At 42.9% G+C, this 24786-nt stretch overlaps 1 protein-coding gene across 1 annotated transcript in view; it reads right to left on the bottom strand.

Moving 5' to 3' along the window:
* The window catches only part of nkain2 (sodium/potassium transporting ATPase interacting 2), a 140344-nt gene extending 134641 nt beyond the window's left edge, over positions 1 to 5703 (bottom strand). Inside the window, exon 1 of the mRNA XM_049589617.1 lies at positions 4218 to 5703. Within this exon, the coding sequence (XP_049445574.1) occupies positions 4218 to 4271 (54 nt within the window). The 5' untranslated portion in view covers positions 4272 to 5703. The remainder of the gene's footprint in view (positions 1 to 4217) is intronic.
* Positions 5704 to 24786: the final 19083 nt, after the last annotated feature.

Raw genomic sequence — 24786 nt, 5'->3', positions numbered from 1 at the left:
ACTTCTTTAGCTAGGCTACGGTCATAACAAAGACAGTAACGCGGGAGCAGATGGGCTGGCGAACACTCAGTGTTGTAGGTGAGTGATGTGCTTTTATCACTGTACTGTTGTGAGCTTGTTGTTGACTGTCTAGACAATGTTCTGTTAAGGTAGCATTTAGGGCTGCCACTAACAATTATTTTCATTGTTGACTAATCTGTCAATTATTTCTTCGATTAGTCGACTAATCATTTCATCGGAAAATGTGTTAAAATGTTGAAAAATGTCAGTCTGTCTCGCCCAAACCCCAAAATTACGTCATCTAATGTCTTGTTTCGTACTCACACCAAAGGGTTTTAGTTCTCTGTCATGGGAGAGTGTGTAAAGCTGCCAATATCTGAACGTAAGAAGCTGCAGTAAGAGTATTTTGGGGTACTTTTATAGTACTTTTCTATGAAAAATGACTCAAACCGATTGTCGACTAGTAAAATAGTCACCGATTATTTTAATAGTCGATTAGTTATCGATTAGTTGACTAATCATGACAGCCCTAGTAGCATTACATTTGCTACTAAGCTAACATTAATGTCAAGATATGGATGTTATAGAGACAAAACCCAAGTGTAGCACATCATTTTAAGGGATAAACTGTAGTGCTTCTCAACACCCTGCCACCGCTTTTCTGCCAAAGAAAAACACTATGTGGACACAGGTTCCTGAAGTAACTCAAAGTACACGTGGTTTCAGATGGGACACAAACGCCAGGCTCCTGAGGCAAAGTCCTGTGTTGTTTGACCACCATCGTCACCATCCACCACCACAACCTGCCTCATTCACAGACCTTTGGTCTTTATGCTACTTCCTTCTCTACTCCCCTCAGTGCATTGGTCACGTAATCACATCCTTCCTGTGAGTTATACACGAATTACTGGGTCGTTATTATGTGGGTAACATACGAATTGCAGTACATTACTTTTTGATAGTTCAGATTTTCTTCTTATTTTGCTATGTTTGAGGTATTTCTGAGTGTGTGACCCCCAGCTAATAACTGTGCAGGTGAGGTTGGAGCTTTCTAAAAAGGTAGCGATCAGGTTGCAGCAGAAGGCTATCAAGAGAAAGCAACAAAAACTGCAGACACAATAGTGACAACATGCAAATATAGCAGCAAGGCCAAATACCAGCAGCCAAAGCTTATTCCAAACAGAGTGAATATGGCTGGTGTTTAAAAAGAGGATGAAGAGCAGCGCAGAGTGGGTCTTTTTTCTGTTGAACAGGTAGATGCCGGCCGTTAGCTTAACTTGCTAAAGTAATAGCTTTTTTCGATCATAACAACATGTAATGTTCCTACAACAGTACAGTCTCTTTGAATGTATGTACAAGCCATGTAGGGGGATAGAGGCCGAGTTTGACTGTTGTGTTTACAGAACAGTAAGCTGTAATTCTTGTGTAGAATACCTTTAATATAAAAGTGTTGCTCATACTGACAAACCCAGAGAGATTTACCACAAAATTCTGCAGTTAAGTGTTTTAGCATCTATCCAGGGCTTGACACTAACTTTTTTTCCCAAGGAGCACATGTGCTCCTAAGTTGAAAAAGTAAGGAGCGCACAAAGAACTTTAGGGGCACAATGTAAATTGATCAAATAATGTGTTTTCCGTAATAAACGTGATGCAAATAGACATACAAGCAAAATTATTTAATGAATTTGTATACAAAATGTACAGAAAGGTAAAATCATCAAGTTTTGAACAAGTATTGCAATTTAATTTTGTCTTTAATGTTATTATCTTATATATATTATCTTTGCAATATGATTATCTTATATAATGTTATTACTATCCTAAAACATTCTCCAGGTCCTCTGAAACTCTGCAGGACTTATTTCCACCCTGCCCAGCAGCGGTACCATGGCGAACAGTCCCTAATTGCAGGGAGAACAGAGCAGGCTTCCCCGGAGGTCCGTCGCTTTTCCTGGTCCCTCTTCTCTGCCACACTTTGACTTATTTCCACCCAGCCGACAGCCTGGCTGTGGAGAACGGTCCCTAACTGCGGGGAGAACGAAGCAGGCTTCCCCGGAAGTCCGCCGCTTTTCCCGGTCCCTCGTCTCCACCACACTTTGACTTATTCCCACCCAGCCGACAGCCTGGCCGTGGAGAACGGTCCCTAACTGCATCAATAAGTGATTAACATAGGGTGGATCAAAATAAAATAAATAAATAAAATAAAAATCAACCAGCCACCCTCATTCCCCGACAAGTAAAGAACAGTCCCTAAACTGCAGTGAGGTTTGTGGGCCGTTACCTGCGTCAAAGAGAGAAATGTGAACGGCTCGTTTCTCCTCTGACACGCCACATACCTGTGTGCTGTCATGGATCGGTTGTCCAGGTACTACTGGGCAGTCACGACACCAACGAAAGAGGAAATTACTGGACCTGGAGTTGGACTTTTCTGTTGCCGGTAAGCTGTTATCTTGCGTGGCAGAGCAATATAAGCCTCCGTCGTATTCCTGTCTGTGACCCCCGCTCAACCCACAACCGCCAGGATTCACCTTTCCTTTCTGCTGCTGGTTGAAACATGATAATAGGGGCGCCCCAGCGCCCACTCCACTAACTTGATGTGAGAATGAGCGGTAGTCTAGAAAACTGGCGAGTTTTTTTTTTTTTGTTTGTTTGTTTGTTTGTTTTTTGGAGGGCACTCGTGCGCCCTCACATAGATTGCTCCCTGGGCGGTCGCCCACATTGCCCATAGCAAAAACCGTCCCTGCCTCCACCACACTTTGACTTATTTCCATGCTGCCGACAGTGGGACTTATATTCATCATGCCAACAGTGGCTTGGAAAACCGCCCATAACCGTGTCACACGGGGAAGAGGGAGGGCGGCTGGAGTTCCTCCAACATTTGCAGTTAGATTATCATATTTTTTTATTGACAAAAATATAAACTGCTTCGGCTGATTTTTTATGCGCATGTGCCCCTAAATATTTTTTACAGTTCGCACACACCTATTTTTAGTCGCAAATGCAAGTGAAACGCTCGCACTGTCGAGCCCTGCTATCAGCTCATTGTTTTGGTTTTAGGGCCTGCAACCCTGTTGTTTGGTTCGTTCTCACCGCTCGTATCAGTGTCGTTTCCTGTTGCAGCTTTTTTCAACAAATAATTTCTGCTATACCAACTGTACACTACCTGCTCAGCCACAAACAACCAACAAAAGTTTGCGACAAGCTGGTGAACATAGTGGGGCATTTAGCAACTAAAGAGATATTTCCCCCAGAAATACATACAACACTGATCAGAAAGACAACTCAAGACTGATGTTTAGGTTTTGCTAACATGTGTGCATATCAACTTTATTGGGTCATAATGTGTCAATTCAAGTTCCTCTTTATTTTCCTGGGATGGATTGCTAATAAAATCTTTTGTGCTTTAGTTGTCCTGGACATTTCTTGACCTGACAGAAGATCATCTACATTTGTCCATTTCTGCTTGGTAAACAAAAAGGACCAATCAACCTGATGTTTGCTGCATTATATCATTGTTAAGAGTTCCAGGTAGCATTTCCCTTGTGATGTGACGGATTCACAAGACCGAACTAATGACAGCACTCGTGTTCCTACTTGCACACCCTCACACGTATGCACACACACACCTACACAGCCATTACCTTCTCCTCCCCATTGTCTTCCCTGGCAGCAGTTCCCATTGACACAGATGGTGACAAGAGAATGAGGTACAACGAGAGACAGAGACACACAGAGGGAGTTGATTCCATGAGTTTATATCAGCTCTGTTCCTCCCTTCCTCTGTCCATACATTTTTCCCCATCAATCACATGTACCTGCTCCATACGTCTATCCTTCCGCCATCCAGCCATCCATCCCTCCTTTACCATCTATCAACCCCAGCCGCCGTCTATCCATCAAGGTTCTATATGGACTCTTAGTACCGTCTTAGAGCTCCAACCAGCAGCTATTCATCCTCTCCTCTCAATCCACCCATTTGTCAGTCTGTCCCTGAAACCAGATCCTGGCTTGTATCATGACCTTTTAAGCACCTATTAACTTCTGATATGTGACCTTTCAGTCATCCATCTTTTCCCCTCCATCCATCCATCCACTCATCCCCTGCCCCTTGTCTCGTCACAAGGTAAAGCTGTGCAGATTCCTTGTATATTTTTTTGTTGAACTCTTAGTGATTTAATCCACCCCTTCTCAGGATCAATAGCAAAATGAACACTTACCAGCTGCATGCCACAGATGAAGGCCAAGGTGCACCTGCCACTACAGCACCCCATGATGTTCTCCTCCTCCCTCTCTCTCTCCAGCGATCCACGTGGAGACGAAACTCTGGGTAAAACTCCCAAATCCTCCAGCTGGAACCTTCGAAATCCAAAAAGCCCCCCGGAGGGCCGTCTGGCTGGCTGGCAGCCCAGATGGAGGCTCTCGCTGCTCGGCCTCGGCGAACAGAGTGCAGCCCCTGTACTCGCTGGAGCTCGGGGGAATAGAAAAAGGGGCCACTACTTCATTGAAATGGCTCGGGTGCTGACAGGTAAGCAGCCTGAAACGTGGTCCTTTGGATTTCCAACACACATGGGGTCAGGGATCAAAGGATGGACAGTGGGCCTTGGGGATAAGTCAAGTCCATGAATTGTTCTTGGTGTATCCAGGAAGCTTGTGGGGGGGAAACCTTGAAGGTAGTGTCTGATCAATCAGGTGCTGTGGTGCATTTTGATTGATTGGGAAAGGTTAATTTCTGATCATGTAAATGCCTTCACCAATGAAGCAAAGGTTACAGTGACCCTCCAGCTATGTCCACACAGGGGCAACTTGTCCAAGCATCATCTACTGGACCACAAAGTCTCCAATCACGTCGATTAGTCGCATCCTTGTCACAGATCTAGCACGGTACAGTAGCCACTTAGAGGAGCAGAGATGGTGAGATTAGATGGCTATATTCCCCCAGATTAAAGCCTCTTTTGTTTATTAATCCGATTAAGCGCCACTTGGATTTGGCTGATTTAAACAGCCTAATTTGTTTTAGGGTGGAGAAGACAAGTGAAAGTGGTCCCTGCCTCCTGGATCCTGCCTCCTCTCACAGACCTGCTCCTCTCCTCTCCTCTCCTCTCCTCTCAGGGGAAGTAACGGGCATGTAGCGGCAACATCTTCTCATTCACACCGGAACCAACACACAACGTGTTTTATCCCCACAAAACAACGGTTGTAATTCGGTATCTCTGTGTCCTCTCTCTGAATGTGGTGTTTTATCCACTCAGGAGACGCTGAGTCAAATTGTTGCTAGGATGTTGTGATATGTCACCAGCCCCTGGACGCTGATTTCGGCGTCTCTGTCGGATAACAAGTCCTCCTCCTCCGGTTCAGCTCCTCCACAACACCGCCGCCGTCCTGTCAGCCGTTACTCGGTTCATTCACCGCCTCCTCCGTTACAGGAAATAAATCTTCTGAGACGTTAAATTAAAATAAAGACATGAAAGCGTGTCCACATTCCGGCTGGACAGGGACAGGGTGAGATTTCGGGTCGAGGTAAGTCTCCTGACGTAACGTGCGCGAGGCGCTGTGAGCGGAATAACGGTTAAGTTTAGTTTGTCGTGTCCCGGTTGTCTTCAAGGAGCGGAGAGGGGAGACAATGGGAACCGGGATGGACCAACGGACCGAGAGAGACAGCCGAGAGGAGCGTCTCCCGCCTGCCATCTGTCAAGTCAAACACCGCGCAACAGCACGGCTTTTCCGGTTAGGGTTTTCAAAATAAAAGCCCATATGTTCCTGACTTGGGAATGAACCTGCAGCTTTATTGTTAGTAGCTCCTCATGAACTGAGCTCTCAAAAATTATCCAGTCACTTTCACATACATAATTTAGACTGCATTTTTTTGTGGAATCAGGTAGGTGCTGATTTTAGTTGCTGATGCTTTAACACAGTGGTTCCCAACTGGTGGGTCATGGTCCAAAAGTGGGTCGCTGGACATTTTGAATGGACCATAATTAACTTGCAAAACATGTCATGTTTGTATAAAACACTTTATTTCAAAGCACAGTGAATTTCTGGCACGTTGTTTCCTGCTGTAGAGTGAGTGACAAAGGGACAGCTAACTCAAGTATGACGCTGAAAATATTAAACTGCATGGACCCTGAACTAATGACTACGGAAAAATCTGGACCCCGTGGCTGGTCCAGTTGGGAACCACTGCTTTAACATACAAGCAAGGCTGGTTATCAAAATTGAGATCCCAGTACCAATGTACCACAGGAGATTACTAAACTGGTACCAATGTAAGGGTCCAGACGATGAATATCTTTGGAGGCGATCTCCGTTTACTCCTGACAACTCTGACAGCAAGAGGTAAAAACAAAATCCTCCGTCAATTCCAACCATATAAACTCGAACCCCTACACAACTTAAATGACAGAGGAATATGTTAACATATTATACAATAAGTTTAGGCTGAAAAATGAACTTACAAACACCTTAACAAATAAAACAACAACAATAACTTTATTTATATAGCACAATTCATGCATGAAATGCAGCACAAAGTGCTGAACATAAGAGACAATCAAAGCATTTATGGTTAAAAAAAAAAGGGAAAAAGATTATTTAAAAAAGTATGATAAAAAGAAATAGAATAAAGTAAAATTCAGTTAAATGTGTTAAAATGTTGGTGATTACAAAATATATTCTTTTCGGTAACAAAATAAATAAATAATCAACCTATAGATATAACATTTATTCTGTTGCTTTGCGTCTTTTAGTCATACAGGATACTTTTTGGGTTGGGGGGGTTGATTTTTTTTTTTTTTTTTGAGGGTTGAAATGGAAAAGTTATATAACTAAGTAGTGTAACGAATTACTCTACCTACAGTAAGTAAAGCATTTAACATTCCTTTTGAAAAGAGTAACGAGTAACAAGTAATCTATTATATTTTTTGAGTTAAGAGCCCAACACTGGACCCCAATAAAGTACATCATTTGATACATTTTTTTTGACAGAGTTTAAGTTATTAAAATAATTTTCAAATAGGTGTACAAAACTGTATGCGCTAAACTGCCAACTTTGTCAAATACACCACCCTCGACTTCACCACACCACAGACTGTAAGGTGTAAAGCTGCCGAGGTTGCAGACCTATCACACGAATTAAATAAAAAAATGCTTGCTGAAATTGACTGCAAGGAAAAGCATACAAATAGTTATTTTGGGGGGAATAAAAAGGATCAGATGCAGTTATCAGTTGACTGGGGAAGTTTTGATCCTACATGGTACTGGTTTATCCTAGTCCATACTGTAAAGGTATCAATAAGTACCCAGCCCTACACACAACAGGCTGTCTCAGAAATATTTTTAGTCCACCACTTTCTCATTGCCTCAGCTGACCCTAGAAGTACACACTGGTCCACTGGGTTGCTGTAACAAAGACCTAATCTGGGACCCAAGCTGGGCTGGCTGCAGTACACTTTATTGAGTCTAATTGGGTCTGGGCTTGGTCCCATTTTACTGCAGCAGGTTTCTGGCCTAAATGTGCCAGTAAAGCCATTAAAGACCAGAGAGAATGGTCCCTATATCAAAGGGTAATCTTTACTTGTTTAGTTTGACTCTATTTGGACCAGGTCTGATTGCCCTCTGGTCTCTTTAAGATTGGGCTTCTCTCTTTTGAAATTAACTCGTGCACCTCAGATTCATCAGGTTTTCTGCTTGAGTTCAGCATTTTTGGACCTTTGATTACTTTGTTGCTCCAACATCTCTAATCCAAACTGCCCAAATTGGTCTGGCTACATGCACTGGAGCTGTGCATTAAGTTTGTGCTGGATTGTGCACCTTGCTAGAAATCATAGGCTTTTAGATTGTATAGGGGGTAACAGGGGACACCTCAGTGCAGTTTAGCCTATGCAGTCTTTATTTGTGGAATATTTTCACCAAATTTGATCCTCTGAATGTACAGCAAGGACATGAACTAAACATTCAGTGACAAAAACAGTGTCGCTTAGCGTAGACTGAGAGCTTGTATATTTCTGCCTGGTACCTGACAATGATATTCAACTGTAAACTGAGCTCTGCATCTATTTTTGTCTGCTCTGTGTTGTTATTATTAGGCTAATTATAGCCTAGATATTTTTAAAGAGGCAGTTCACCCCAAAATCGAAAACATATATTTTTCCTCCTACCTGTAGTGCTGTTTATCAATCTAGATTGTTTTGGTGTGAGTTGCAGAGTGTTGGAGATATCAGCTGTAGAGATGTCTGCCTTCTCCTTAATATAATAGAACTAGATGGCACTCAGCTTGTGGTGTTTAAAGTGCCAAAAAATACATTTGAAAAACTCAACATCAGTGTCTCTTTCCAGAAATCATGACCTGGTTACTCAAGATAATCCACAGACCTTGTTGTGAGCAGTTTCATGTAGGAACTATTTTCTTAATACCGAACTACACCTGCCAACCGACTCAGCGTACCCTCATACAACAGTATGATATTCTTTGACTTAGTGCCCCATGATGATGTTACATACTCAACACAAAGTTATGTAGGTTAGGTTCAGGTAAGTAAAGTAACTGTGGTGAGGTTTAGGAAAAGAAACATGGTGAGGGCGTATCTTAAAATGACTCACATAGTTCTGAACACTGGTCTCCTGGGTGAAAGTCCTAAGTTTTGTGGCCTGTCCTCCTACCCAACCTGCCTTCTCACAGGGACCGCTTCCTTCTTTACGACCATCTGCTGTTAAAAACCCTCAGCTTCCCAACAGGTCGGTTGACAGTCGACTGACAGCAGCAGCTTTCCTGTCCTCGGCCTACAAACCTCTAGTATTGTGTTTGTATATTTTTGTCATGTTTCTGATGTGTCCTAGGGAGCCAGATTTAGTAAAGGTCTTCTTGTTTCTTTGTTTCTTTGTTTCACATGGGTGTAGTTAGTATGTTCGGTGTTTAGATCGTTGCTTTGTTGTTTTGCCTTGGTCCACCCTGAGTTATTTTTGCTTCACATTATTGTTAAACTACGTCAGTTTCTCACAGTGATAAATAACTTCACTTTAAACTGAAAGTCCCGCTGTGAGCTGTCTGTTGCGCTTCTTCTCCCCTAGACGGGGGCATAACATCCGTCAACCCATTTGGTCACATGATCATAGCCTTTCCAAGTGTGTGGATTATACACAAATTACTGACTCTTGGGGAACCCACTGGCTCACCTGGACAAAGGCTGTGTCCTTGTTGCAGTGGCTGCGGGTTTGATTCCAACTGTCGACCCTTTGCTGCATGTCATTCCCTCTCTCTCTCCCCCTTTCATGCTGTAGCTGTCCTATCAAATAAAAGCCTGACTGAATCACAGCACAGAACTCATGGACGAGAGCTTTGTGCTTGTGAAAGCGTGAGATGTAAACATTAATGGCGTCCTCTTTAGCTGAGCTGTAACACTAGCTCAGTGGTGCTAGGTGAGTAGATGCACACTTCCTTCTGCGCGGTGATACAGTTGGTGGGTGTAATTTGGTAGAAAGAAAATAGTTGCCGAAAACAAGCTGAGTGTCATCTAGTTCCATTATATTGGAGAGAGTATCTCAAGCTGTGGACTCTCTTGTGCTTTTATTTTGAATGCTGGAGCATCCTACTTCCGTCCCTGTTGTGGCTGCCTGTGTTTGGCTTGATGAGGCTGATGTTCCGCTCGGCAGGGGAGCGGCGGGGCTGCTTTCACTCCCTGAGACTCACAAACAGAGACAGAGGGAGATGTGGCTGTGGTCGGCGTGCAGCTGCTCCAGAACATGGATAATATAACCACTGTTATATTCTAACTGTGTCTCAGTGGGGAGTCATGTGTGAGCTGTCAAGAAAATCATTTTATCCTTATTTCTCATTCACCTAATTGAAGGCTGAAGGGTTTCCTCATAACCTGCCATTAACGGTGAATATCTGGGGGGAAAAGTATTTAAAATTTTCATGTAGCATATTAAAATTGCTCAAAACTATCCATCAATTATTAGAAAGAGCCGTGGGTTAACACTTCAAAGGGTGATTGGCTCACTTATGAGTGACACTTCATTTAGCTCAGCAGCTTTGTGTCGTTCCCACAGTGGCTGGAGCTCAGTGAAGGCATCACAGCTGCAGACTACAGCCAAATTAAGCAGCAAAATACTCCTGAAAACAAGCAATTAAAAGTGAGGATTGTGTGTGGGCGTGCATGTGTGTGTGTGTGTCGTGGGGTCACTTGTGCCACGCCTATGAAATGGCCAGCAGTTTAAACAGACACAGAGGTGTAGAGGCTATCACTGCTTTAGCTATACAACATAATGGCCTGCTTTCCCCTCGCCATCAATCTTTGTCACAGTCTACCCCTCCCACATACACACACACACCAAGGAAAACAACACACGCACAGAGACAGACACAAACAAACGCACACGCACGAACACACACATTCAAACCACACGCAGTGCGACAGGAGTTTAATTATGCCGCTAATCTTGAGTGACAGTGGCATGTATAATGGCTGATTCCCCGGGGGCCATGTGTCAAAGCATCCACCCATTCATCCAACCATCCCCTCTTCTATTTATCATCATACCTACTTAGTCATCCATCCTTCCTTCCATCCATCCGCCCATGTTTCCACCCAGATTCTCCCTTTTTTATCTTCAGTATCCATCCACTTCTCTTTTATATCACTTCCTGCTCCTCGTCTTTCTTTTTCTGTCCCCATCTTTGTCGTTTCTGCGGCCTTTGTAGGAGCCAGCCTCTCTAATTTTCTCTGTGTCACACATCATCTGCTCCATCACAAAGGTTACTGACCAGGCCAATCAGGCCTCTGACCGCTGGGACCTCAGCCCCGGTTCACCTGAGGTTGAGGCCCCTGATGGTCAGAGGTCTGTCAGCTCAGGGGATGGGTATATCACACATCTCATCTGTGTGTGAGTGAATCTGAGTGGATATTAAAGCTAGTATCATAATATGAAGTCTGCAGCACTGAAACAATTCAATTAATAAATGACAGAAAATGAATCAGCAAAAATTTGATGATCCATTAAAGCTGGTGTAGGCAGTTTAATTTTGGCATCAACTGGGCAAAAATCCCATAATAACCTTTGAGCATATTGTAATTCAAGTGGTCCCAGAGAAAAGTAGCCTGGCTCTGTTTTCAGGCTTTAGAAAACATAATCCGTGACGGGAGACTTTGGCCAATCACAAGTCATTTCAGAGAGAGGGTGTTCTTATTGGCTGTTCTACATATGCAGGTGCACATGCACATCACCTCGGTGAATATATTTAAGAAGATATCATACATGTTGGCTTTATACTAACAAAAGAATGAAAGAGTTAACCCTTTATTTTATAAGCAGAGACATGACTGAGCTTACTATAAAGTGTAGCCATAACAACCCGGTCTCACTCCGAAGTCGTCAAATAGCAGTGCTTGGGAAGTAACTTCCAGTGTCAGGCACAAATGAAAAAAGCCGTCCTTTCACATCAGCATGATACGCGGCCAGTCGCTGTTATTGTTAAAGAGCGCCCTGCAGCATCAATAATGTAAGTTAAGGGGGTGGAAGTCTGAGTAGTGTGGCTGGGAGGGGTGGTGGATGGGTCCAGCAACCATAAGCCCTTTTTAAACAGGATTTGTGCAAATTTACAGGAAAGCCCAATCAGTCTTCTTTCAGCATTGGCAGTATAAAAACAAAATCGGGGAGTGCAGCAAAATGCTGCCTGCCTACTTTTGTTTATACAGAACGCGCCTTTGTCGGGGCAATGGAGGGCGTGAGCAAGTAACAAAACGTGTAGCTCAGCGTGTGATGTAAACAGTGATGTGGGAGGGAAGCCGCGGCTGGTCAGTCCTTCGGCGATTCTCTCATAAGTCGGCCCATTCTTCACCGTCCCCGTCATCTGACGGTTAATGGCCTCTTCGTTTGCGAGGACAAGGAGGGCGCACAATTCCTTGTCTCCCCAGTTGCTCACCTTTACAGTGTCTGTCAGGTTTGCGTTTCTCTCTTGCTACTAGCTGCTCCCTAATTCCTGTTATCAGCTGTTTCCTGTTTATCCACCGCCAGTGGGTCGACATGTGCGGCGTCATCAACAGCTCCTCCCACAAGTCATCAACATCCCCTCCCGTGGCGGAAGGGCGCCTCGTTCTTTTTAAACCAACAAGGTTCCACCAATACGACTACCCTACGAGGCGGAAAATTGGGCACCTCGGATCAACTCGCCAATACAGCTCTGTGTGTCTCCCACCTTGTCAGCAAAACAGCCCAACATTCGCTGAAAATCTGGCAGTGTAAAAGGGGCTGTGGACTTTCACCTGGGAGGCTGGTGTTTGCTTCCCGTGAGATTTTTTTTCCTAAACCTAACTGTTATATCACAAGTCTCCATCCCACCTGAACTCCTGACTCCACCCTTCAGACCTGTGACTCTTTATCTAGATACCTGAGTTTAAACTGTTGTTAAACGAAGAAAAAATAGTAATACCACAGCGGATGCATGTGTGACATAAGTTAAATGATACCTAATTTGCTAATATTATTTTCATTATTATTATTGTTTAAAAATGTCAGTGTTGTACGAGCATAAGTGCATTTATTTTGAAAGAGACTGTATGCAATCTGTACATAGCTATCCTGTGAAAACGTTAGTGTATTTTGAAAACAGACAACACATTAAACAGGCTGAGGTTGACATGGCATTACAGGTCATCAACAACTAATGCATCCAGGGTACCTTGCATGTCATATGTCGATGCGGAAAGTCCATGACCAAACATTCATATGTGACAAGATTGGAGTGAGAATGTGTTGGCCAAAAAAGATAACTTCCTGCTGGTTTAAGGAAATAACAAAAAAATATAATTTCACATCTACTTTGTCTCTCTTAGTCCGACATCCTTACAATTGCCACATATTTATTTTTACACAAAAATCCTTGACATGGGGGTTACCTTTTTCTCACCATCATAGTCTTCTGTTATTTTCTTCTCCCTCCGTCTCTTCCTGTCTCTCGTTTTCACCCTCACTCCTTCTCTCTGTCCATGTCAAATTGGATCTAAATTGCGTCCATCCTCAATTTTACGTGGTGTAAACAGCAGATAGGAGTCTTTGCCGGTTCACTCACTGTCACTGATATTCCACATTTATATAGACTATTTTCAACTACCTGGGTTTGCAGTCAGATAGTTTTCAGATAGGACGACGTGTAGGAGGTATAGCATGTCAGAAGTGGCAGAAGGCTGTGTTTTTTTTTTTTACTCGTGTGTGTGCATTATGTGTGTGCATGTGTGGGCTGAGAGAGGCTGGCAGCAGCAGGCATCTGGTGACATCTGGTCCAGACAGATAAAGTAAGAAACAGGTACTCACATTCTCACTATCTGGAAGGAAGCGTAGCCTCTCTCTCTCTCTCTCTCTCTCTCTCTCTCTCTCTCTCTATCTGTCACATCTCTGTCACTTTCTCTCTATGTCAAAATTCAAATGAGCTTTATTGACATGGCAGGAAAGCAGCGAAGCAGTCCAATGACTATACAAAATGTGTCTTTCTATGTATTTGAATACCATTATTGAAACAGCAAAAATTGCTATTATTATCCAGGTATAAGAGTGGTACCAATCTCCTTGTGTAAGAATGCTAATAAGCGCATTTCCCAAAAAATGTTAAGCTATCCCTATAATATAAAGACATGTATTATTTTGACATTTTATTTAGATTCTCAAACATCAGCTTAAACAAATAATGAATATTCAGACTAAAAAGTGTTTTATTTAATTGCTACCTAGTAAATTTGTGATGTCACAGTTGAAGGTTTTTCCATAGATCTGCTTGAAGTCACCTGTTGCAGCACCTCATACCATTTCACAAAGTTTTAACATTAACACTAACATGGCAGTTTAGAAGCGACATATTAGACACATTTTCAGGTTAATACTTGCTTTTTGGATTTCTACTAAAGCATGTTTACATGCTGTAATGTCTACTCTTACTGTCTGTACTGGAACACCTGTGTTCACCCTCTGTCTGAGACGCTCTGACTTAGTGCCTTGCTCTTAAAGGGCCGTACACATGTTGTGTCTTCAACTGCTGGAAAACACGAGGTCAGGTGCTGTGTGCAACTCTTGTGCCTTTTCCGTACCAACTTTCAAGAGTGCAGTAGCAGGTTGCGTCCGAGGTTGCTAAGCAAACTTAACAAGCACCATTTCGTAGCCTATTTACCTGAAATCCTGAGTGCAGAGCTGATCTTCTTCCGGGCGCTGTTTTTTTAAGTGTGTAGGTCTAAAATACTGTCAATGGGACAGATGTAAAGCTCCAGCAGCTCTGCACTAAAGTGATTAACTTCTCCTCCATATTTATCACAGACAGATATTTACGGATGAAGGGAAAGATGTCTGTCAGCTGTGAATGGTTGGTCCTCATCACAACATGCAGTGTGCAATGTTATATTCTAAAAGTTGAACTCAGGGCACAGCTGTTGTGCCCTAAGAAATACGCACTCAGGAATGCATGAGTGTCACGACATTGTAGGTCTGGTGTTTGAGCAGGCTGCCGCACGTCAATGTGAAAAACAATGGATATGAGGGTGCAAAAAACACACCATGTGTGTCTAAGAACGCCTCTTGAAAAAGCCCTGCTCTCAAGGCTCAGCATTTCCTGGTCTTCCAGGTATGTGCCAGCTGCCCAGGAAGTGTGCTGGATTTAAGGCTAATTTGACATAGTGGCCAGACCATGTAACTGGAAACGTTGGCGTCTGTCACATGATGCCATGCCACCCCGGCAAATTGATTGATTTCACTTTTGGGATTCGATCAGTCTGATAACATTTCAAAAATCCAGAACGACTGTACGAATATATCATTTCATCCCCATTCAAGTTAGCGGAGCGCTAAACCATAACTTAGCCGCTCATCCGGTGGAAGTCTCTGGTGCACCCACTCTATGGGCCCAATGATGTAGATGATCCGGTTAATTTTACACTAAAGTCGCAATTGTAAAGAAATTATCAACATTGTGACCAAAATAACATGTTTCCCTGATGTCAGCATGTAGCTACATGTAGCTGTGTACTTGCAGGTGAGGAATGACTGTAACAGGAGCATCTTCTACTACTTTCGACCTTTAAACCCAAATCTTCACAACTGGACATGTTCAAGCAGGAATATGATCTGAAATTGGGAAGGAAATAAGAACGGCAACCAAGTTTACATGTTTTCTTAACATTAGCATGTAGCTACATGTAGCCGTGTACTTGCAGATAAGGGGAATGACTGTAACAAGGGTACTTTGTACCATGAACCAGAGCTTGTAAACCCAAATCTTCACAAGTGGACATGTTCAAGCAGGAATATGATCTGAAATTGGGAAGAAAATAACAAGAGCGGCAACCAAGTTTACATGTTTCCCTGACATTAGCATGTAGCTACATGTAGCCCTGTACTTGCAGATGGGGGAATGACTGTAACAGGGGCACCTTCTACTACTTTAGACCTTTAAACCCAAATCTTCATAACTGGACATGTTCAAGCAGGAATATGATCTGAAATCTGAAAGAAATTAACAAGATCAGCAACCAAGATTACATGTTTGCTTGATGTTAGCATGTAGCTACACTTAGCACCATACATAGTATAAACACTTGCAACAGCGTGCCTGGAGCAGATGATCATATAAAAAAAAGTCATCACAATCTGATGTCAGCATTAAAGTGGAAAAAAACACTGGAAAGAGTATTCAGAACGATCTGAAGCCTGAGGTTTTGCTCACAGAATTACTTTGACATACGTTTGACGCTATCTGTCATTGTAATATTACATTTTTGACAGAAAATAAGGATAACGACCTCATCTGTGACCTCATAGATACAGAGTTTCCTCTCGAGGGTGGCTTGGCTCAGCATTCGAGATAGCATAAGGAGCTCTGACATCCGGAGGGAGCTTGGAGTAGAGTCACTGCTCCTTTGTGTGGAAAGGGGTCAGCTGAGGTGGTTTGGATATCTCACCAGGATGCCTTGTGGGCACCTCCTGTTAGTAGTGTTCCAGGCACGTCCAACCAGTAGGAGGCCCCGGGGTAGACCCAGGACAAGCTGGAGGGATTACATATCTCCTCTGGCCTGGGAATGCTTTGGGGTCCCCCAGGAGGAGCTGGAAAGTGTCGCTGGGGAGAAGAACGTCTGGGGTGCTTTGCTTGGCCTGCTGCCCTGCAATCCAGCTTCGCATAAGCGGTTGAAAATGGATGGGTGAATAAGAAACAGCATAATAGGTCCCCTTCAGTGTCTTTTATTTATTTATAGGAGGTATTTGTTAGGTCGAGGACACACAGTTAAGACGTGTGGTGGAGAGCTTGATTGTTTGCAGCTCAGTGTCAGCAAGATGAAGAAAAGGATTTCAGACGGAGCAGGCAGATACAGACACCTGTCATCACCATCCGGGGTGAGGAGGTGGAGATGGCACAGCCACACACATTTTTCTTAGATTTGCATCAACAGTATGGACAGGTCTGACAGCATGGATTCACTCTGAAAGAAAAGACAGATCAGTAACAATGTGATGTATTCAGTGTGTAAAACAAACAAACAATGACAAGTTCACTGCTCTGCTGTCGAGTGCAGGGAAGAGATATCAATATAGAGATTAATTTAACTCGTACAATTTTAGCATTTTTATAAAGCTGACCCTGGACCAACACTGAGAGCTGGTGGCAGAAGGGTGTCAGAGGTGCAAACTGAGCAACATCTTGGCAAATATCTCCTAATCTCTTGATGTGCTTGTGCAGCAAGAGAGCAGCTTTTAGTCGTTGGCTCAGCACACAAGGTGGCTCATAAAGACACTCAGTTTTCAGCTTCACTGTCTTCTTTTTCAGAAAGTTGTGGCGCTGAAAGCTTTGATGTTGTCAGACAAGAAATCCACTGACACTGAAACCTGTACATGCAGAGTATAAACAACAGTGCAGCTGTAATAAATTCAAAGGTGTATTCAGAAGAACTCACCGGACGCACATTTTCTGATCCTGTGTGCCCTTGAAGACATTTCAATGCGCTTTAACATCCTATTCACTTTGTCTATTCACAGATGACAGTAAATGAGATGCCAGGTTTTGTGTCATCCATTCAATGTTTTACAAGGTCAAATAAAACACCTATCATTTTGATGCATTCATTCAAATATACAATCAGGTTTGGATCTATGTAAACTGAAACATGCTTGACCTGGTGGACTTTAAAGGCATCACGCATTCATGTTAACTGGAGGGTCTTTTTCACTTGGTCTCGCTTCCAGGGCATGGGGGCCTTTTAGCATCCTTATGAGATGCATCAGGCTGTCATCCTCCTCCAATGTAAACACATCTGCGTCATTAGTAGGTATAAGACAACCAGAGCAACAGACGTAACATAAAGAGCACAAAAGCTTGCTAACCGTGGATGGGAGGGGACGTGGATAGATCCAACAAGCACAGGACTTTGACCCAGTAGACCAGTGTTTATGTCCATGTGAAACTAAGAGCCTGTTTACACCTGGTATTAACATCTGCCTAAACACAACTATAAACAACTACCACGACAAATTGTGATCGAATCATGTAAACGACTAGCAGAGGTGGTCTGGGATGCATTTAACCACATAGCTTCTGTAGCGTTATTAATGCTAATGCATCCTGATGCATCCACAGGGACTACGAATCAATGCAGAACATACTGGATGTTTTAGTGACAGCGTGTTAATGCTTTGTAACTTTGGATGAAATGTTGCTTGACCATCTATTGTTCTGCCCAATGTCAGGAGATTTTTTTTATTCTGCTGACAGTGATATCTCTAGCTGTAACAACACAATTGAGCAGGGCCCTTTGACCTTATAGTGTGAGTGATTAGGGTAGTAACGAACTCTGAACACAAGTTGTTAGCTTGAGAAGCACGATAGACACAGGTGTGAACGACGATGTGTCTCTGCAGTCCACTTGTGTTCGGATCACAGAAACATATGTTAATACCAGGTGTAAACCAACCTGGTCTCACTCCGAAGTCCTTGAAAACTGGCACTAGGTCAGTGACTTCCAGCATCAGACAGCCGTCCTTTCACATCAGCATAATGCACAGCGAAAGTTAAGGTGGTGGAGGTCTGAGTAAGGTGGCCAGGACGGGTGTTGGATGGGTCCAACAACCACGGACTTTCACCCAGGAGGAGAGTGTTCCCCTAAGTTTCCCCTAAGATTGTAAAGCCAAACCCTGTTCATTTTTCCCAAACCCAACCCTGTTGCGTGTGTTGATGAAGGATAAAAGTATCATATCACAGTGTTGCACCGACATAGTGCATTTATTTGAAAGAAACAGTAAATTTCCTGTGACAACAGACAATGAATGTAACAGGCAGAACTTGACACGGCGTCCCAGACAACGGCGTCAACAACCAACGCACCCATCTCAGCGTGAAAAGTCCATGACCAAATGTTGATCGACGAGGTCAGAGTGAGACTGTGTTTGTGAGACTGTGGCTGTAAATGTCAACACTGAGTTATTTTGTAATGTTAGTTCTTGTTGTTGTACTAACGTCAACCAAATATTTTCCTAACCCTAACCAAGCAGTTTTGTTGCCTCAACCTAACAGCTAACCCCTTCTCAGTCATGTGAGTCGACTCAAGTGAGGCTGCCCTGGCGTCATTATAGGGAGGCAAAGACAAATTTGAAAGTCAAAAGTTGCAGTTCGTCGTAAAACTGTTGAATTACGAGACTGTGAAAATACCTAATTAAAAAGACTACACAAGTCATGTAAGTCACTTTATAACTTTCTCTCTCGTTAAAGCAATGAACCCTGTGTGTTTTATATTAGAATGTACCCACAGGAGTAACTGGTCTTGCTCTTTCTTTTCCCCCTGGCTGATAAAAAGACCAGGAGTCACTGACAAAACAGGGAAGGTTACATTTGTGCGTCGAACATAGGCAAGTTTTCTAGCTAGCTAGCTGGTGTGAGACAAGAGATGAAGTTCACTGAGCGGGTTCATACAACAGGAAATAGTACTATGACAAACTGCAACTGTCTGGGCTTGCAAAATTATCCTTTAAATAGACAAAGCTCTTGCGGAAGTTTGGTCAGTAAGGCAATTCCTTTCATGTTCAGGCTGTAAGTTTTCTTTGCTTACTCTAGGTGTCATTGTCTGGGTAGGTCAATTAAAGTCATAAGATGATTCAGAATCAATGAATAGCAGAGCAACATACCTTCTGACCACCACCAGTGTCTGGACTCCATGGGCGCATTTATCCTGCTGCCGCTCTCTGGTGTCCAAGTGCTAAAGACTTTTGTTACATGTCACATGTCTCTCATTGTTGACTACCATAAATACTTTTTCTATAATAAGGCCCCACTGAGGGCACTGGAAGTAGAAGGACTTCACCAGGGGCTTCTGCCAAGCCTCAAAATATGTTGAGTAGGAATTAGTCTCGCCACCAGACAATCAGAGATCTCCGCCTTCTGGGGACACTCCTTTCTAAAGTGTGTTTAACACACCGGAGAAAACAGCCGGCAACAAAGCAACGCCTCTTGTATTTTTGAAAAGGACACACCCTCCCGGAAATGTGCGCTCCCCCTTTTCTTGTCTGGAAGGACACAAACACACAGAGAGCTTGAAAATGGATACCGAGAGATTTAACTCCGTTTTATCAAACGTGTGTTCAGTCCATAAGATTGTCGGACTATGTTCAAGAGTTCAGCGAGCCACTGAAGGACCGCACTGCAGATTTACTATTGGTTCTGCAACGTAGGGAGTTTTTTTAAACTCTGAAATTGTATCCGCCCATCTAAACACAAAATCAGGGACAAAGTCATCAGTCTTTAGTTAAGCAAAGCGTCTAAAGACTGACTTGTGAGTCTAAGTAGGGATAAGATCACATTGTCATGGAGCAATCACAGTAACCACGACCAGTAAATCAAAGTCCTCCTTGAAAAAGACATCTGTGTTCTCAGGCTGGTGTATAATGATACAGAAGCTCCCAACTGATACCATGCTCATGTAGAAACATCCAAGGAATCATTACACCCAGAGTCTTTTTCATGGCACATGAGCTGATGCCACTCATGAGCGTCCTGTCGATTGATTTCCATTAGCTAATAAGTAACACTGTGATCAGCTGGGTTAACAAATAGGAAAATGACATAATAGTTAGATCCCTCAAATAATCTTTAATGCAAGCAAAACACTTCACATCTTTACTTTAGAAACAAAACAGAAACATATACATTTTCCCCATCTTTACAATCCACATGTAAAATAGTCATGCAATCTGATTAGCATCCATTTTAAAGTGTCATTTTAAGGAAATGAATCTACACTCACAGTGAAGCATTGCTTCAGGCTTTGTGAAATGATTATCATTAATTTCACAATTAGACTTATTTCATACGCCTTCAAGTGATCCAGCAGTCGAGGTACCTTTACCCCTATAATTATTATAGCACAGCGTGGTTATAGTTAGCATCCCGCCTTGTTCTGCTGCCACCAACTGTGCTCATGTGACACTCTGCAGCAGTAACTGAGTGGCCTTTTCCTTTCTAGGAGTCCAAAGAAAAAGTTATTTATTTATTTCTATGACTTTGCAAATTGTGCAGAGTGGAATGATTTAGTCCACTTAAATAACGTCCCTGAACATTTCATGCGGTTTACCTTGTTCAAGGTAAACAGGGACACGGTGAGGCAACAGGAAACACAGCACAAGGTGCCGCAGCACTGAGCTGAGAAATAAAACACAGTAAGACACAAATGTGGGTCTGCAGCAAGTGTACGAAAAATAATGGGTAAGCAGAGTGGATGTACAGGTTGGGATACAAAACAAAGCAGCCTCAGAGAGTGTGTGTGTGTGTGTGTGTGTGTGTGGGTGTATGTGTGTGTGTTTGTCTCTACCGTGTGGATATAGACATTTATGCCATGAATCACACGCTAATTCTGTTTTATTTGTGGTCGTTGTCTCAGGAAGCATTCCTTCTTTTTAATAGGCTGCCCTCAAGTGTGTGTGTGTGTGTGTGTGTGTGTGTGTGCGCGTGGGCCCATGTGAGTGCTCAGTCATGTGTGTGTGTGTCTGTGTGCCTGGAGGCAGAACTGTGAGTGCTATTAGAGCTGGATATTGCAGCAGTAGCTCACGGGAGCTCAATACAATTCAATGCGTTTGTCATATATTCATCAAGAGCTCGGTCTAAATGTATGATGTAAATCACAACAAGCTTTAAGTCCCATTATCGAATCCAGCCCTGGGTCAATTCCTGTGCAATGCATTTAATTCTTTTATTTCTTTTCTAACGACGGCAGATATTCTCAAGGACAGCTTTCCCTCTCACATCCACATTTATCGCCTTCTGTATCTCCACTTTAAGACAAAGCACAAATACCCTTAACACCGCCATCATACATCCTGCTTTGGTGCTTTGTTAGACAAAGGCTTCCCCTGTAAATACACAGTAACCCTTAAATTATCCCCAAATGGATGTTTGCTATTGTCTCAATGAATCACAGGGTAATTTCACCTTTCAGGAGTTTCCCCTGTGAAAAACAAGTGCGTCCTGAATAGGCTGACTCAAAGTGTTTGTGTGTGTGGAGCCTTATGGGGGATTATGTTTTTGATCTCCCTCATGTGTACACACATTTGTGTCCTTGCAAATGCAAATGTGCACACAGTGCCAAAATGTGTTTGAACAAGTGTTTTAAAGGGTAAATTCACCAAATTATAGGTGGTTTTGGTACGTTGGCGTGCAGCTTAACAGCTTTTTGGTGTGATTTTGATTCAAGACCTTTATTTGTCCGTAAGGGGTAATTTGTTTTGTGGCAGTGTCAACACAGGGCTAGACACACAAGATAAAACCACACATACATAATCACAAGAAGTAAAAAACCAAGCGCTAATGAGGAAGTGCAGTTCCTTTAAAGCAGTGGTTCCCAACTGGTCCAGCCACAGGGTCCAGATTTCCCCTTAGTCATTAGTTCAAGGTCCACACAGTTGAATATATTCATCATCACACTTTCATTTGGGCATGTTGTTGAGATAGTTTGCTGTCTCTGTTGAGTAGCTGTCTGTTAGTCACTCAATCTACAGCAGGAAATGGCACTTCAAAATAAAAGCTCTGTGCTGGACATTCACTGTACTTCGAAATAAAGTGTATCTTTTGCTAACTTGACATGTTTGAGACCCACCACTTGGGAACCACTGCTCCAAAGCCCAGTTCAGGCCAAAGATTTGCAACGAGACTAAACCATTTTAGAACGTTGCAAAGAAAAGTTGCAGCGGTGTGAACTGGCTGTCTGAGCTCGACTCAAGCCGGCTGATGGTGTCACCTGCAACTCAGCTGGTCATATCGCTGGTGGCTACAAATGCAGCTGTAGCCAGTATCTCACTATCACTATCCTCATTTATATTTTAAGAAGCTACAAATTATATTCAGCCACAAAACAAACCTGAAAAGCTGCAAATCAGAACAGAAGTACAGAGAGTTGTTGCATAGCGATGATACAAAGTCTCAACTAGTTGCATTGGTGTGAACCGGCAGGTTTTTAGAACGTTGCAGAACGACACATTGCAAGTTGTTGCATGTTTCAACTCGTCTCGTTGCGAGTCTTTGGTCTGAACTGGGCTTAACAGCCACTTGAGGCTGGCTCCAGAAGCAAGTAAATACCCATAGACCCCCATGTTAAAATGCCGAAAATTACAGCAGACATAAAAGTAAATGTTTAGAGCCTGGTACAAAAAACAGATTTGGTCTTTATAGCAAAATTCCCCGTTCATGACAAGTGTGAAGGGGGTACATTTTTATATAAGTCCCCCTTTTACTTTTTTTTTTTTTTTTTTTATCAAGGCTTAAAGTTGAGTCAGATCTACTCCTTGCTCCTCCACAGCTCCATGGTCACTTCTGGCTCCAAAAAAACAAGATGGCGACAGCTTAAATGCCAAACACAAGGCTTCAAATGGAACCTCACCAACCAGTGGATGATGTCACAGCTGCTACGTCCATTATTTTACAGTCTTTGGTTTGAACAAATGTTTTAAAGGAAACATTCAGCCAAATAAAAACACACTGATACTCACTGCAGCTTTTTGTTGCGATGTTTATTCAAGAACTTTATTTGTCCCTGAGGGGCCATTGGCTTTGCTGCAGTGGCAGTGAACAAGACAACAGCAACACAGGGTCAGACACACGGCATAAAAACCCCACATATATATCCACACATTAGAAACACATACATAGAGGAGTAAAAAGACAAGGACATGAAGTGCAAAAGTTACAATGCTCATGAAGAAAAAGAGGAAAGGAAAACAGGTATTTCTGCTTAACTTTTCAGGGTTTTGAAATATCTTAATAATTTCTGCTGCCACCACAAAAACTGGAGGTGGACAGAATTGAGTCCCTGGTGCCCACAACTTTAAAAAGTCACATAAAAAAAACAAACCAAAAAAACATCAAAAATTTCTTTAGAAGTAGTAAATCAAAGGAAAACTGTTCACATTGTGGTCTGTGGGTTACAGGGACAGGTACATTGATCCTTAAAGCATCAATACTACAGATAACTCTTGTTTTGAGTATTGATTCAAACCCAGAATCAAAAATACATATTTTCACTCTTACCTGTGGTGCTGTTTATCAGTCTAGATTGTTTTGGTGTGAGTTGCAGAGTGTTGGTCATCTTGGAGATGTTTGCCTTCTCTCCAATATAAAGAAATTACAAGGCACTCAGCTTGTGGTGCTCAAAGTGCCAAAAAATACAGCCGAAGCACTCAACAGCAATGTCTCTTTCCAGAAATCATGACCCGGTTACTCAAGATAATCCACAGACTTTGCTGTGAGCAAGTTTTCAGGACATAGTAAGAAAGGAAAATATGTATTGAACTGTCCCTGTAAGTAATTAACAGGAAGCAGTGAAAAGAAATACCTAATGTTTATAATGACTTAATGGTAATTGAAATAAATTCAGAATGTAGCCTATAAAGGATCCATTCACCCCAACATAATGCTGTGATTGCTTTTTGCACCTTGCTGCATCTTTTTTTATTGTTGCTATGCAACCATCAAATTGCCTGTTCTTAGCTTAACTGCTATTTTACTGTGCGGTTAGACTCACAAGTCAGTCTTTAGACGCTTTGCTTAACTAAAGACTGATAACTCATTCATTCATTCATTCATCTTCTAACTGCTTCATCTTCTTGAGGGTCGCGGGGGGGCTGGAGCCTATCCCAGCTGACATCGGGCGAGAGGCAGGGTACACCCTGGACAGGTCACCAGACTATCGCAGGGCTGACACATAGAGACAAACAACCATTCACGCTCACATTCACACCTACGGACAATTTAGAGTTATCAATTAACCTAGTCCCCAATCTGCATGTCTTTGGACTGGAGAGAACCCACGCTGACACGGGGAGAACATGCAAACTCCGCACAGAAGGGCTCCCACACCCGGGATCAAACCGGCAACCCTCTTGCTGTGAGGAGAGAGTGCTAACCACCACACCACCGTGCCACCCAAGACTGATGACTTTCTCCCTGATTTTGTGTTTAGATGGGCGGATACAATTTCAGAATTTAAAGAAACTCCCTACGTTGCAGAACCAATAGTAAATCCGCAGGGCGGTCCTTCGGTGGCTCACTGAACTCTTGTGCTCGTAAACATAGTCTGACTAGAAACACGTGTAGCGGTACAAAATGGCACAAGTCGTTGTAAGTCCTTCATTTCCACAATCTTGTGGACTGAGCACACATTTGATAAAACGAAGTTAAATCTCTCGGCATCCATTTTCAAGCTCTCTGTGTGTTTGTTTCCTTGCGGACGAGAAAAGGGGGAGCGCACATTTCCGGGAGGGCGTGTCCTTTGGCGTTGCTTTGTTGCC

This window comes from Epinephelus fuscoguttatus, linkage group LG11 (genome assembly GCF_011397635.1).
Source record: "Epinephelus fuscoguttatus linkage group LG11, E.fuscoguttatus.final_Chr_v1".
Classification (NCBI taxonomy): Eukaryota; Metazoa; Chordata; class Actinopteri; order Perciformes; family Serranidae; genus Epinephelus; species Epinephelus fuscoguttatus.
Note: the sequence above shows the minus strand (reverse complement) of the source record. Positions and strands in the feature narration are given on the sequence as shown.